The sequence below is a fragment of the Lactuca saligna genome, chromosome 9 (genome assembly GCF_052625555.1).
Source record: "Lactuca saligna cultivar CGN05327 chromosome 9, ASM5262555v1, whole genome shotgun sequence".
Classification (NCBI taxonomy): Eukaryota; Viridiplantae; Streptophyta; class Magnoliopsida; order Asterales; family Asteraceae; genus Lactuca; species Lactuca saligna.
Window position 1 is genome coordinate 145,680,459 of NC_136425.1, and position 15,097 is coordinate 145,695,555.

At 28.9% G+C, this 15,097-nt stretch overlaps 1 protein-coding gene across 5 annotated transcripts; it reads left to right on the plus strand.

Annotated features, from left to right (window-relative positions):
- The first annotated feature begins 436 nt into the window (after positions 1-436).
- On the plus strand, positions 437-8,054 carry MSH5 (MUTS-homolog 5). 5 transcript variants are annotated; one of them, XM_078975643.1, is made up of 35 exons: positions 437-524; positions 1,262-1,293; positions 1,488-1,582; positions 1,689-1,769; positions 1,857-1,929; positions 2,034-2,097; positions 2,169-2,323; positions 2,404-2,505; positions 2,599-2,626; positions 2,701-2,732; positions 2,807-2,864; positions 2,972-3,058; positions 3,271-3,327; positions 3,481-3,582; positions 3,672-3,716; positions 3,971-4,048; positions 4,145-4,195; positions 4,264-4,345; positions 4,438-4,511; positions 4,611-4,710; positions 5,523-5,619; positions 5,696-5,785; positions 5,869-5,933; positions 6,034-6,092; positions 6,173-6,249; positions 6,342-6,428; positions 6,532-6,593; positions 6,675-6,736; positions 6,818-6,871; positions 6,961-7,046; positions 7,128-7,159; positions 7,256-7,279; positions 7,411-7,526; positions 7,630-7,723; positions 7,961-8,054. In XM_078975643.1, exons 1-34 carry the CDS (start codon positions 489-491, stop codon positions 7,714-7,716), a joined length of 2,430 nt encoding a protein of 809 aa, XP_078831769.1. In that variant the 5' UTR covers positions 437-488; the 3' UTR covers positions 7,717-7,723; positions 7,961-8,054. The 5 variants fall into 5 exon arrangements, with proteins under 5 accessions (XP_078831769.1, XP_078831768.1, XP_078831770.1 ...); XM_078975642.1 differs by lacking the exon at positions 7,961-8,054 and having other exon boundaries at positions 7,630-7,879; XM_078975644.1 differs by lacking the exon at positions 7,961-8,054 and having other exon boundaries at positions 459-584; positions 7,630-7,879.
- The last annotated feature ends 7,043 nt before the right edge of the window (positions 8,055-15,097 follow it).

The window sequence follows — 15,097 nt, forward strand, 5'->3', positions numbered from 1 at the left end:
TACTATATTACCCATCATATGAGAGATACGTAAGACTCATTTATGGTGATGTGAAGATGTTAATTTAACAAGGGACGATTTTTGATGAAATTAATTATAATATGGATTAATTGTGTTAAAACTAAAAAACTATGATTAAAATTGCAGATTTATATCAATTATATGAACTAAAACTATAATTTTCTAAATAAGGTATATAAAATAATTAAAAATATAAAAATTATAATATGACAAAAAATCTTTTTAGAGATAGGAGAGACGAAAATTAAAAAAAAAAAAAAAACAATAATTATGATCTAAGTTAAAAAAAAAAAAAAATTAATACGAAACATGTAGATTAAATAAACTCGGAGGAACATTTTGTTGGTGAAATTTTGTAATAATAAAAAAAATAATTACTTAATTAAAAAATTGCACTGACCTGCTGTCCTTCTTTAAACCCAACGGTAGGTTGTACCCCGCCATATCACATACGCTAGCTTTGTGCTATGGAGGAGGTCGACGAAACAGAAGCTGTGCCACAGGTGTGTTCGACACCATACACTCATTCCTTCTCTTAATCACTACATTTTTCATCTGATCAGGTAATTAATTACATGCATTTAATATTCTGTAACCCTAGCATTCATCCTTTCCTTTTTCTTGTCATTTTTTCGATTAATTGGGTGTTTTTGGTGCTGATTTTAATATTTTGATCGCGCCTCATAAATTCAAGTGATTTATTTGATATTTTTTTCATTATCTTGCTTCGAATTTGGAGAATCAGTGTTAGTCATCAGATGTGATTCTGCATTGTTGATATTCAGGAGAGGTAGTGTACATACTTAAACGATTTTTTGCAAGTCCGTATCTCTCAGTTGCAAATTATTGTTGTAATTGATAATTCTGTAAAATAAAGCGAGCAATCCAGTGAAAGATGAAAAAGATAGAGAAACATAGAAATGACAGAAAGAGAGGGCTTTCATATCACTGAACAAAATCATGCTGTATACTCTCTCAAATAATGCCTTCCTACATGGAATGCACTACCCACCTTTTAACTAACTTTGTGATTAAAGGTTCAGATAAAACAAATTACTACTTAAATTCTCAAGGACTGATTTGAAATTGTTTGACCATGGTCTTTCCCTCCATAAACTAATTTGACTTGTGGTTTTTTCACTTCCCTTCCTCCTTCGTGGGACCCATGACCCCAAGGATCAATAATGTTATTTTTGCTTATCCTGAAATTTCATGACATGCTTATGGCTTTTCTATGCAGGTGTACATGGCATGCCTCATGCATGGTCATAGGTAAGCTTTCTTAGGTGAACAAACATCAGTAGTTGGTAATCCTATTGCAATAATTAGCATTATCATGATGAAAAAACTCTGTTTATCATCATCCTTGAATCAGAGTGCAAAACTAATATCAGATTTAACTTCTCTAATCTATTATAAAGCTTTTTATTACCAGAGTTAACTCATCATCAAAATCATGTTGCCAGAGTTGGAATTTCCTATTATGATACTCTTACACGTGAGCTCCATGTGCTTGAACTTTGGGAAGACAATACCTCAGAATTTCCTCTAATTGATATGGGTAAAAGATACTTCTATATTATGTGATTATGTCAGCTTTTAAGATTAGGTCATTTGGCAGCTTTTTTCAGTTTTAAATACCTCTATCCCTTTTCTTAATTTCTCAGTCAAATATCAAGTTAAGCCCTTGATCATATACACAAGTACTAAAAGTGAAGAATCTCTCATATCTGCCTTACAACAAAATGGTAATCTCATAGTAACATTATATTCTTCTACACACTAAACTAAGCCTGTGTATCTTTTATTTACTCTTGTCAGTGATAGTTATACAGATGGTGGAAATGAGGTTCCTACTGTGAAGATTATGAAGAGTTCAATCTTTTGCTATGAACAAGCATGGCACAGGTGTAGTATACAGTGGACACTTCTTTGACATGTTCTCTCTAGTTTTTTCTTAACTTCTCTTTTGATAGTTTTCTTGCTGTTTTCTGTCTATTTACATAACACAGATTAGTATATCTTCGAGTAACAGGGATGGATGATGGATTAAATATCAAAGAACGAATCTGCTTTGTAAGTAATCACATGATTTTGCTAAGTCACCATGTTTTCTTTGATCACATTCTACTTTTCTTTACTTTTAGCTAAGTTCAATGATGGATATTGAGAGTGAAGTTCAAGTTCGTGTTAGTGGAGGACTTCTTGCCATATTGGAGAATGAAAGAGTTGTGGATACAATTGAACAAAACGAATGTGGGAGTATATCAATTACAATCGACTCTATCATGCAAATCTCATTGTAATTTCATTTCTTCATAGTAAAATAAAATGATTAAATCCCCTGGTTTTGGTTGTATAATTTTTGCATTTGAAATGCAGAAACAAATTCCTTAAAGTTGACTCAGCAGCACACGAGGCGTTGCAGATATTCCAAACAGATAAACATCCAAGTCATATGGGTATTGGTAGAGCAAAAGAAGGGTAATTTTCTTTTTTCTTTTTTCTTTTGTCTTTTTTACATATTCTTGAATATGTAGTTACCACTGATTTATATTAATATATGTTTATTTGCAGTTTCTCTGTCTTTGGCATGATGAATAAGGTGTGGGGATTGTATTTTACTTTTATGCCCCCCTTACCTTTGAAATGTTGTCTAATCAGTGTTTTCTTTTTTAGTGTGTTACACCTATGGGTAAACGTCTTCTTAGGTAAAAACAAATTTTCAGCTTTAAGTATTGCAGTTATAATTTTACATACAGGTAATTTTTTTTTTCTGTAACAGGTCATGGTTTCTTAGGCCCATTTTAGATCTTGACAACTTGAATAGTCGTCTAAATGCTGTATCCTAGTTCCTATTTAAATACAAAGAGCTTTATATTTTTTATGAGATGTTTTTTTTCTCTATTTCCATTTATACAAACATGCTTGTTTTCTTTGATAGATTCAGATATCATTCTTTGTTTCATCTGAAGAATTGTCAACTGCTTTACGTGATACATTGAAATCTGTTAAGGATGTTCCCCATATACTTAAGGTGCACAATCAATTTCTTTTCACCTTTTTATCACATTTTCATTATTGTGATGGATACTGTGAACCTAGATTTCTAAAAGCATTGCATTACATTAATATATACCAATAACTGTTTGTTTGGCATCATATCTTTCCCAGAATATTCATGCTTTCTGTATTTTCTATTTTCTAATATGTAATTTTCACTTATCTTTTTCATTTTCTTCACAAAAGAAATTCAACTCCCCGAGCTCCATATGTACATGTGGCGATTGGACTTCTTTTTTGAAGGTATATTCTTTGCTATCTATTTCACCCTTCTTGTAAAGTTGTAGGATATTTATTATGTTTTCATATGCATCTTGAGTCATTTATTACACATCTGTTTTTACTTGATGATTGTTAACATTCATGTTTATAACATAATATGCTTTCATTTTGTAGAGCCTTGCTGCACTACTGCATATCAACAAAATATTTGAACTTGGAATTTCTGACAATCTTCAGGAACATGCTAACTATTCAAGTCTACATATTGTTGAGAAGGTATTAAGTTATTTTTGTTTTTGTTTGTTTTTTATAATTATACCACTGCTTTAGTTGTAAGTATTCATTGGTTTTTGAGTTGTGAACAGGCTGCTTCATGCATCTCAATGGACTTGGCTTATGTATATGAACTGGTTTGTTAACTTCTCCTTTACATTCTGTTGTGAATTTGTGATCCTTCATTTCATTATATGCTTCTTCAAGTTAGATTTAAGTGTGTTGTAAGATTAAATAAGTAGAAAATTGAAACTTCAGACTATATTCACAGAAAAAGGATGGAATTTATGTCATCTCTTGAAAGTTGAAACACAAACTTATAAAATCTGAAATCTAAATAATGCTAAGGTGCTCCAAACTTCTGTATGCTGATTTATTGTTATTTCTTTAGGTAATTGGTGTTATTGATGTAAGTAGAAGTAAAGAGAAAGGCTATGAGACAAATGTAAAAGAAGGTTTCTGTGAAGAGGTTAAACACATCATAAGTGGATTTTTTTAATCCTACATTATAAGCACTCATATACTTCATTCTCTTGATGAATCTTTCCTTCATAATCAAATGCAGTTAGATGAACTGAGACAAATATATGAAGAATTGCCTGAGTTTTTAGAAGAGGTACTTTTAATTCCCATTATGAACAGTATCATTAGAACATGAAACAAAATAATCCACTACTTTTACAGGTGTCTTCATTAGAATTAGCTCGTCTTCCTTACATGTCTGGAGACAAATTGATTCCACAAATCGTTTACATAAATCAAATAGGTTTGCTTCACTTCTACACCATTTTTGATATAATGGAAGATAACATAATCAGATAATCTCTTATGCATAATTTGTATTATATTTCCAAATAGGATACTTGATGTGCATTTTTGAAGAAAAGCTAGATGAACATGATCTAGAGAAACTTCAAGACTATGAATTTGCTGTAAGTTTGTTACTTGTTATATCATTCTTAAGCATATCCTCTATATGAAATCTTTCTCTTTGCCCTAAAATTACAAATTTGTCCCTTGTATTTGTATAGTTCTCTGATGAAGATGGTGAAGTTAGAAAGTTTTACTATCGCAATGCAAAGACACGAGAATTGGATAGCCTTTTAGGAGACATATATCATAAAATCCTTGGTATGTGATCTTACAAAAAACCAATTTCTTTCATGTGTTTTTTTTATTAAAAAATTGTGGATACATTCTGTTCATGTTTTAGACTTACATTAAGAAAATCTCTTTTCTGCACATAAAGTATGCAACTTTTGGAATTAAGCTGATTTGAAGGTTGTTTGCTAGACCGAATAAACCGTCTACATGAGACTAAATGACCGTTTTACCCTTACAACATCGGTAATGTTGTTTGTCTGGATAAATGTTGTATACATAAGGTCTGGTTCTTTGCTAGACCGAATAAACCGTCTACATGAGACTAAATGACCGTTTTACCCTTACAACATTGGCAATGTTGTTTGTCAGGATAAAATGTTGTTTACATAAGGTCTTTTTCTTTTCTAGACTGAATAAACCGTTTGGATGAGACTAAATGACTGTTTTACCCTTACAACATTGGTAATGTCGTTGTCTGGATCAAATGCTGTATACATAAGGTCTTTTTCTTTTTCTTTTCTAGACTAAATAAACCATCTGAATGAGACCAAATGACCTTTTTACCCTTACACTCCAAAAAATAAATTCGTCAACTTTAACATGAGGGGAGTTGGGAGGAAAAAGAAGGGCAAATAGGTAAAAAGTTATTGTCATATGTCTAAATACATTAAGCCAGCTTTTTTTTTTTTTAAACTTAATCCATTAAGTCATTCTGTCCAGATTAAGTGCTTAACCCATTAAGCCCATTTAGTAAACAAGAAACATCCCCTTAATGCTTAAAATATCTGTCTAAAGTATTTCTAGTTTCTTATTTTTTATTTACTGTATCTTTTTTCAAGACATGGAGAGAGCTATCATAAGAGACTTAGTGTCACACATTCTGGAATTCTCAATACATCTAATCAATGGAGTCAAATTTGCAGCTGAACTTGATTGGTCAGAGTTCATTTTTAATTAAATTTTTTTTTTCCTTTTTTCTCCATTTCCTCATTGTATTCTTTATTATTTTTAGCCTTTTGTCATTGGCATTGGTTGCTCGTCAAAACAATTATGTAAGACCAACATTGACTTCTGAAACAGTGCTTGATATTCGAAACGGAAGGTTAGATTAAAACGAAAAAAAAAACTCAATACAATTTTATATAAAAAAAAATCAATTCTAACATTTACCTATTGATTGACCAGACATGTTTTGCAGGAAATGACAGTTGACACATTTATCCCTAATGACACAAAGATCATCGATCAAGGTTATATGGATTGTTGTAAATTGTTAATTGTTAAATGTTATCAACATATTTATTATTTATTTCTTTACTTGGCTTTTTAAATTACAAATTTTCTTTTCAGGGAATATTCATATCATCACAGGACCAAATTATTCTGGCAAAAGCATATACATAAAGCAGGTTGATCTTAATTAGTATGTTTCTTTTCTATTTGTAGTTTTTTTCATTATAAATTAAATACATTTTTATTTTAACTCCAGGTGGCATTGATAGTTTTTCTTGCCCACATTGGAAGTTTTGTTCCTGCAGATGCTGCCAAAGTCGGTTTAACCGATAGGTTTGTTGCTTTTTACTAATTTACCCTTTTATTTACATAATGTTATTAAAAAAAAATGATATTTTACTTTTTACTAAATTTATAAATCATAGAATTTTCTGTGCTATGGGAAGCAAGGTTATGGCTGCTGAACAATCCACATTTATGATTGATCTTCATCAAGTTGGAATGATGCTAAGGTATCTTTTTTTTTACTGAATGATATTTTGATAATCCAACAAATTATTGCAAGATAATATTTTTAAAAAAGTAAATTTCATACTAATGTTGATTGCTTTAAAGGCATGCTACTTCTCGATCGTTATGTCTACTAGATGAATTTGGAAAGGGAACACTTACTGAAGGTTAGTTTTTTAAAAATTTGTTTATTTGAGATTTTGTATGTTATGGGGACAAACTAACAATGACCATATTACCCTTTTTAGATGGTATTGGTCTCCTTGGTGGAACTATTGATCATTTTATCTCAATGTATTCTCCTCCAAAGGTTTGTTTAAATCTCTTTGTTTTTTTTTTTTTAATTATTTTTAAATTCAGAAAGTTGACACTAAAAACTTATGTTTTTCAGGTTCTAATTTGCACTCACTTGACACAGATATTTACTGATATTGATTTATCTGAGGTAATCAACACAACGTGAAACCATTAAAGTTTTTAGTCATATTCTTTTCCGATGAATTACAATTTTCTGTTATTTTTAATAAATGTTAGTCAAACAAAGTCAAATACTATACAATGAGCGTGCTAAGACCTGACAACAATAGTGAAGACATTGAGGAAATTGTATTTCTATATAGGTGAATAAATCATCTAATTCCTTAAAACCTGAAAAGATTAAAAGTTTGTAAAAATTAAAATCTCTCTTTTGTTATATGTAGGCTGATTCCTGGACATGCACTTCTTAGCTATGGTGAGTTAGTGTTGACTGTTGACTATTCAACTTGGGTATATAATTTTTTATTATTTTTTTATTTTAAATCTTGACCAGTTTAATTATCTTTTGCAGGACTTCACTGTGCCCTACTTGCTGGTATTTTTTATTATTATTGATTTTTAATAATTCCGTTATAAATTATAATATTAGACAACTATAACCAAAATATATTATTTGTACAGTTTAATTACAAAGACATTATATTATATGTTATTGTTATGTTACAGGTGTTCCTCAAGAAGTTATAAGGAGAGCGGCATATATATTGGATGCTACCACCAAAGGCATTCATATGGACAGAGTTTGCAATGAAAAGATATCAGCTCAAGATAAGCAATATAAGGTGAACTCTCTTTACTCTTCTTTAATAATAATTTTATATTGGATTCAACTTGTATTTATTTATTTAGTTTTGTTAAGTTTTAATTATTTGAATCAAATGGTAGGATGCTGTGGAGAAGCTGTTGGCATTTGATACTGCTAATGGTGATTTGGCTTCCTTCTTTCAAGATGTTTTTCCTGGTCAACCTTAAAACTAAGGTAAATAATATATAAATTGTAACGTAGATTTTAAAGGACTAACAACATAAAATTGATATGGAAAAATGTGACATTTGTAAAGAGAATTAAATCCATAACTTGTGGAATTTGATTGATGCTATTGGAAAGAAATGTCATTAACATAGTGATTTACTACATGAAGTTTGAATTTTGACTAAGTAATTAAAATATACATATATCATTTGATTATATGATGTTTATCGTTGTTTTTGTTAGAGAAAGATGATATCAGGAGGGGGAGTAATTGATTCAATGATTTAAGATATGTAACGTATTTAATTCAAGGTTTAGTAGTAATATTTTTTTGCCCTTTTAGGTTTATTATTATTATTTTTTTAATAAAAAAACAACTTATTAAATATAGATTACAAAAACTAGATTATAGTGCGTGTTTGGTAGAAAGCTTTTAATAAAAAGTTTGATTTAAATAAAAAGTTTCGCTTAGGAGTATAAGCGTTTAACATTTAGTTTAAACAAAAAACTTCAAATCAAAAAGCTATTTCATGTACGTTTAAGAAAAAATAGAGATTTTTTAATTAATTTCCAGATATTTATATATTTATCTTTTTTAAACAATTGTTTACACATTTCAAAAGCTTCTTATGTAATTTTATAAATTTCATAGTATATAACAAATATAGTAAAAATTACGGCCTCTAGCTGCCTACTCATATTTACAAATATTTATCCACTTGGACTACTAATATAATTAATGAAAACCATCCAACATATGACCAATTTTCGTCCATAATGAATAGATTTGAAGGTTTGAAGCATTTTGGAAATAATAAAGATTTATATTAAAGTCTGTTTTCAGTGATTCCTACTTTAATGAACTTTATTCTTTATTTAAAGTTTGCTATCGGTCAATTTAGTTATTTAGTGGTATTTTGGTTGAAAACCAATAGCAACAAGTGCGGAATGATGGTTGTGCGTTGTGATGTTTAGTTGAAAGTATTTGCAATTTATGGTTGAGGTTGAGCCACAGCTTCTAGAAGTATTCTTTATGAAACACTGGTTATAAATTGAAGACACCTATTCCGAAAGATTGGGACGTGTTACATGGACATGCTAATTACGTTGACACGTGTCTTACATATTATAGTTAGGTTTCCAAGATTTCGTGCGTTATAAATTTTTTATGCATATTTCTAGATCTATTCATAAAAAATAATTCTGAGATAACAATAGTTTTTCAACCGAGGTGGAAAGACAAACAAACAATATTTTAATAAGTAGTGCTACTGAATACTAAATATTTTTAGATGACAAAACTATTAAAAAAACAATATATACATAGATTTTGATTTTAAGCATTTTTATGTAGTGACGGATCCAAAATAAAAAAATATTACTGGCTGTACAAACTTTTTAGGGGTTACTATTAGAGAAAAAAAAAGAAAAAAAACACGACCGTTTTCTTAAAAAAACCTCATCGTTAAAGGGTTTTACTGATACATTTCCACTAAATTTAAATTTACCTTTATCGGATTTTGTAGCAAATTTCTAACAGATTCCCAACGGATTTCGAACTTATACTTGACAAATTGTTGATGAATTTATATTAACTTTACATTTGATCATAACATTGACGAGTGACATGTGGTACATATTGGGTCCGCCCATGATACTATGATGGGTTCTACAACATGTGCAAGAAAACCAAAGTATCATACCCCCAATGGTTTACGATTTTAATGCATGCTTTTTTATATTTTGTTATTTAGCATTTGACAACTTATATAGTAGTTTTGTCTTGTAGTGGAACCCCTACTTATTTTGCCATATTAGATCCATACATGTGTTTTCTTTCTATACATCCAAAAACCAAAACGCTAGTTTATCTTTTTTCCAATAGATCAATCAAAAAGTTTATAGGTGTTTTTTTACGGAAACCTAAACACGCCTAAATACATCAAAAAGAATGTCCTTAATCATATTGTATTAGTACTTAAAACCCACGAGCCATCTATAGTGCACTGCATGATCCTGAAAAGGAATAAACATGTCTTACGACAAATTAAGTATTTTTCATCAACTAGAATGAGTGGAATTATGAGACGATACCTAGGATAGTATGGCACTCCAATCGTGACATATTGGCCAATACCATTAATATGAATAGCTAGAAGAAAATCTTAAGCATGTGGTACTTATAGATACTCAAAAAATTGATTTTTTTGTCTAATAGTCATATCGAAGTGTACTTCCATGTTATGCACAATTCTACTAAAAAAGACTCTTACTAAAGAAAAAGCCTTTACCGCCAAGTACAACCTAGACCACCGTAAAAGAAGCAAATAGAAATTAGACGTCTCTAAACAAGGACCTCCATAACCACCATGTAATCCTTTGTTAATGAATAATATTGCATCCTCCATTTGTACGAATTGACATGTCCTTATGCTAAAGAAAAAATTGTCAATATCCATACAAGGTTGAAGTAAAAGAGCTCACTCAACGGGTCACATAGGTGTGGAAGAAAATGCATAACATTAGCAAGTTGACAACTTTTTTATAGCTAACTCATTAATAAAATAGTCACCCAAGAAGCTTCACCCTAGTGAATAAACCTTCATGAAGCTCCCTACCTCACATGAAGACTATAATAGCTCAGTTTTCTTGATGTTCAGTTCATGACTTAATTATGTACCACATATTCTAATGATGTCCAACACTCTGACAACCTCCTTCGATTCTCTAATGACATTCCTATCATCAATATATCACGCATGAAAAAAAAAAAAAGCTTGCAATTATCTAACAAATTTTCAATTAACATGGCGATACCATAATTTTATCCCATGTAGCCAGTGACTTCGATACATCGATGATCGATGAAAGATTTCTTAGTTATTAGTTATAGACGTACTTTCATATTTATTCTTGGGCCTAAGCACCTGCAAAAGTACAAAATAATGAGGAAGAAGTAACAACATAACTCTTGCTTCAATGGGCCGAAGGTGAACATGTCTTTAAAACAATTTAATTACATATAACATATTTTGTTGGGAAATAATGTTATACTCACTTATTTGATTTTTTTAGATAAAGTTGGGGATTTTGTTTTGTATTACAGTATTTTCAAATTGACAGTTCATCTACATTTATCAAACTTGTTTGTGTGAAGTGGACACAAAAAAAAAAAAAAAAAAAAGAATTAAAAAAAAAAAAAAAAAGATGAAAGCGAAGAGAAATAAAAAAATAAAGACGGTTAATGGACAGAATCTCTCATTTAACATTTTTTTTTTTCATAATAAATTGTACAAGAAAATATAAATTATATTTTATTCTAAAAGGCTAACTATTGTGAAAAATTAAAATTATCAATATTTAAAATAACTCATTTTATTTACGATAGGATTTACTACAAAAGAAACACTCCTTCGTAACTTCGTTCCGAATTTTGGTTGAGGTCTAAGAAATCGGATATTCTTTCTTTTAGGGAATGTTCATTTGGAACTCTAATTATTTGCTAATTAAACTGATCAAGATCAGTAGCATTCCTTATTGAAGTTTAATTAAAAATTATTTTAAGCACTTAATTATTAGTTGGACCGAATAATTAAATTGTAGAGTAAATTACATTTTTGGTTCTCAAGAATAGCTGGCTTTGCAATTATGATTCAAAAAAGTTTTCTGTTGCAATTTTGGTAATTAAACGAGAACTTTATTGTTCTTGACTTCCTTGATGATCCAAGTATTCATTAACTATAAAATTTTATTGTTCTTGATTTAGATTTTTATGTTTATTTGTGTTCATTTACATAAATTTATGTTCATTTATTATTGTTTATGGTTGCATTAGCTAACTAAACTAGGAAGATGCAAAAAACAATTTCTTAAGCACATGAGAAGAAAATTTTCATTTGTTTATCTATTCATGTTCATTCATTTTTTTCGGTCAACTTAAAGAAACAAACACTAAGACCATCTCCAACCTACTTTCATTTTTTGGGGGTAAAAAATAATGTAAATAGTATTTCATCTCCGATCCTATTCCGTTTTTTATCCCAATTATTACTCCCAAAGAATATATTCTATTCTTCTAACTTATATAAATTATCAAATACATCCTTCTATTAATTTGGTTTTAATAAATATATAATCTATATTTTTTTTATTATAATGATATTAAATAAATAAGATTATATTTATGATACGTAATTATAAGTTTTTGTAAAATATGTTATTGTGTTTCAAAATTTGAATATGTGTTTAAATTTTAATATAAATTTGTTGAACAAAAAAGAAACTTTATATTTATAATTAATTAATAATTTAATATATAACACAATATTATAAATATTAAATACTACATTTAAATAATAATTAGCAGATAAAAAACCAAAAATGTATAAATATATAAAACGAGAGAGTAAAACTAACAACTGAAAGTTCATCATCATTTTGGGGGAAATGAATAGTATAACACCAAATATGGTGTTGTATTATTTATTTCCCCCAAAATGAAGTAATAAATGAAATAGGGTTGGAAAGGAATGAAAAAAAAAACAAAGAAAATAATGGAGAATAGAAATAAGCTGAAGATGTTCTAACTATTTATTGTTGGTGTTTGTTCAATTCATTTACAACTCAGTTCCTATTTCACGTGAAATAATTATTTTTGGTCCTTAAGTATAATCGATTTTTACAAATTTGCTCCTAAAAATATAGTTATTTTATTTGAAACAGAGATAAAATAAAAAACCTCAAAAAATAACTAAAATTACAAAAACCTTTTGTGACCAAAACTGAATAAAACAGCTAAACTTAAGGACCAAAAATGTATAATTTTGGTGGGGTGGTCTAGTTTGTGGCTTTGGTAAACTGAAGGGGGCCGGCGGCTTTAACGTCATATTGTATTGTATCAATAATTGGAAGCTTTTTTGTCCAAGTCAAAGTCACAAGCATGAAGCACCCTAGTACCGTGGACTCGATCGTAACCGATTACGTCTGCCTTTCTCACTCCAATTCCCATACTCCACTGTCACGTCACCGCTTACGTTGCTCCCTCTCTATGCTTGCTTATTCTTCAAACAATGTTCTTCTGAATAATCCTTATATCCAACATTTAATGTCTCCAAAAACTTTACAAAAATTTGTTTTTTGGATAACAATGATGTATTTAATGTTTTCTTATTGATATAAATATGTAGCAAATAAAATATATACAGCTTACATGACAACAAAATATCAATAAATTACCATTGTAGGTAAAATCTATATATGAGTGTATTGTTATTATCAATGAAAACTATGCGTATATTATAAGTAAACAAAATGTATATTCGTTGGTTTTATGGATAAAAGATAAAAAATAAAATACCTTGTTATCTCTCACATTTTGCCTTATCTTACCTTTAACCTTTTCTGTTTCATTTTATATTTCGTACATAACAAAAAAGGATATTATTGGAAACAACGATGTCTTAGATGTTACTTATACAGGAAACTTAAACGACTAAACATATTGATCAGGTTATATGTATTTAAATTTAGATCATACATTTTATCAAAATGATTATACTATATTTAACTATAATTATTTTTAAAACATATTTAAATAGAAAAAAATTGCTTCTAACCATTAACATAAGATGAAATGCCAATGTGGTACAAAAGATTAGTTTTTATATCTTTGATTATTTTTTATATCTTTGCTTTATGATTTAATGACAACATGTTTTTTCTTAATAATTGCATTCCCCTCATCCCCGGATGAGAAAGAATATCGAATATTTTTTTTCTTTGGACACTTCAAAAATATTTCGATACATAATATGATTTTTCATATTAATAATGGATAAGTCGTGCATTTAGTGCAAAAGCTTGCATCGTAGATGATAACCCGACAAATTTAAAAAGGATATGTACTTTAAGCGATAATAACAATATATAAATTCAAAAGACGTCATATATAAGCAAAATGTCATATTACTCATAAAAAACATAACCAATGACGTTATTTTATTTATATATAAAAACGGCATAAATAAATGATCAACCTCAGTTGTGAAGATTTGTTTTAAAAAATATTATACAATACATGATTTTATGATAGAGGTCTTCTGTTTGTAAATCCTAGTAACGACTAGATTCAACAAAGGATGGAAAATAGTAGTATGTGACCAAAAGCCGCCTATATATTTTTATTGGATTGGTTAATTAATTAGTATATTAAGGGTGGTTAAGTAGACATTTTTATATTATTTATGCAAAGTTTATGAATTTAGAACAATATAATTAGAGAAATAGTAAGGTGGTATTTTGGGATTTCTTATTTAAAGCTACTTATGTTTATTTGTAAAAGTGCTTATTAGTTTTTTCGATGTTAAAACGGGGTTCAAAAAATGTTTGGATTAACTTGTTCGGTATTAAAACGTAATAAGTTGATAAGTTATTTTATAGTATTTAATAATTTCTACTTATAGAAGTAAAATGACCAATAAGAACGATGTATACATAGACATATAGTTACAATAGGGATAACATTGTAAATTGGTGTAAATAAGTCATAAGCTATTTTGGACAAGTTAGAACACACTAACTTATGAAAAACTCCTTATTTAAGTACATAAGCACTTATAATTTTAATCAAGCCAACATTAAAAACTTTTTATTATCAATGTTAAACCTCAATAAGCTAATAAGCACCTTAAATACGCAATCTCAAATACCCCTTAACTAAAATTTAAATTATGAAGGTAACTAGTTTACCTTATTAAGAATAAAGTTTCATGTTAACAATTTCTTATATATTTTTTAGAGCTTAAAACGAATTAGAATAAAAAATAGAAAAGTCATTAATTGTTAGTGTATATAGATGTAGAAGTTAGACCCTTTTTGTATAATCTAATTACTTAGAAATGTGATCATTTATTTATATTTGTTTGTTGAGATTTAAGAATATACCAATTAATGGGGAACATAATTCTATTTTAGTATCCGATATGGGATGTGTAAATAATGCTATGTGGCTTCTAAGGGTTTTATAGGTTATCAAAAATATGTAAAGTAGAATCTTAACATTTAAGTTCACATGCAACCTATAAAGGATCTATGTTTTCTCTAATTGATAGTAATAAACTATAAACATCAAGAACCCTAAGGGAAACCTATTATAATCGAAATATACATAGTATTAGGGTTACATACCTTTGATTTGTTGTAGTAAACAAATCACTTCAATCCTTTGTTTGTTGGTCTTGGAAAGCTGGCACCAAAAGGATAATGCCTCTAATGGCTCACATCAAAAACCATAATCCCTAGAATAAGGAGGAGAGAGGAGATATGAGGGAAATTTCATTCCTATGCTGTTAGGTAATATGGTGAACAAAAATTACAAGCCAA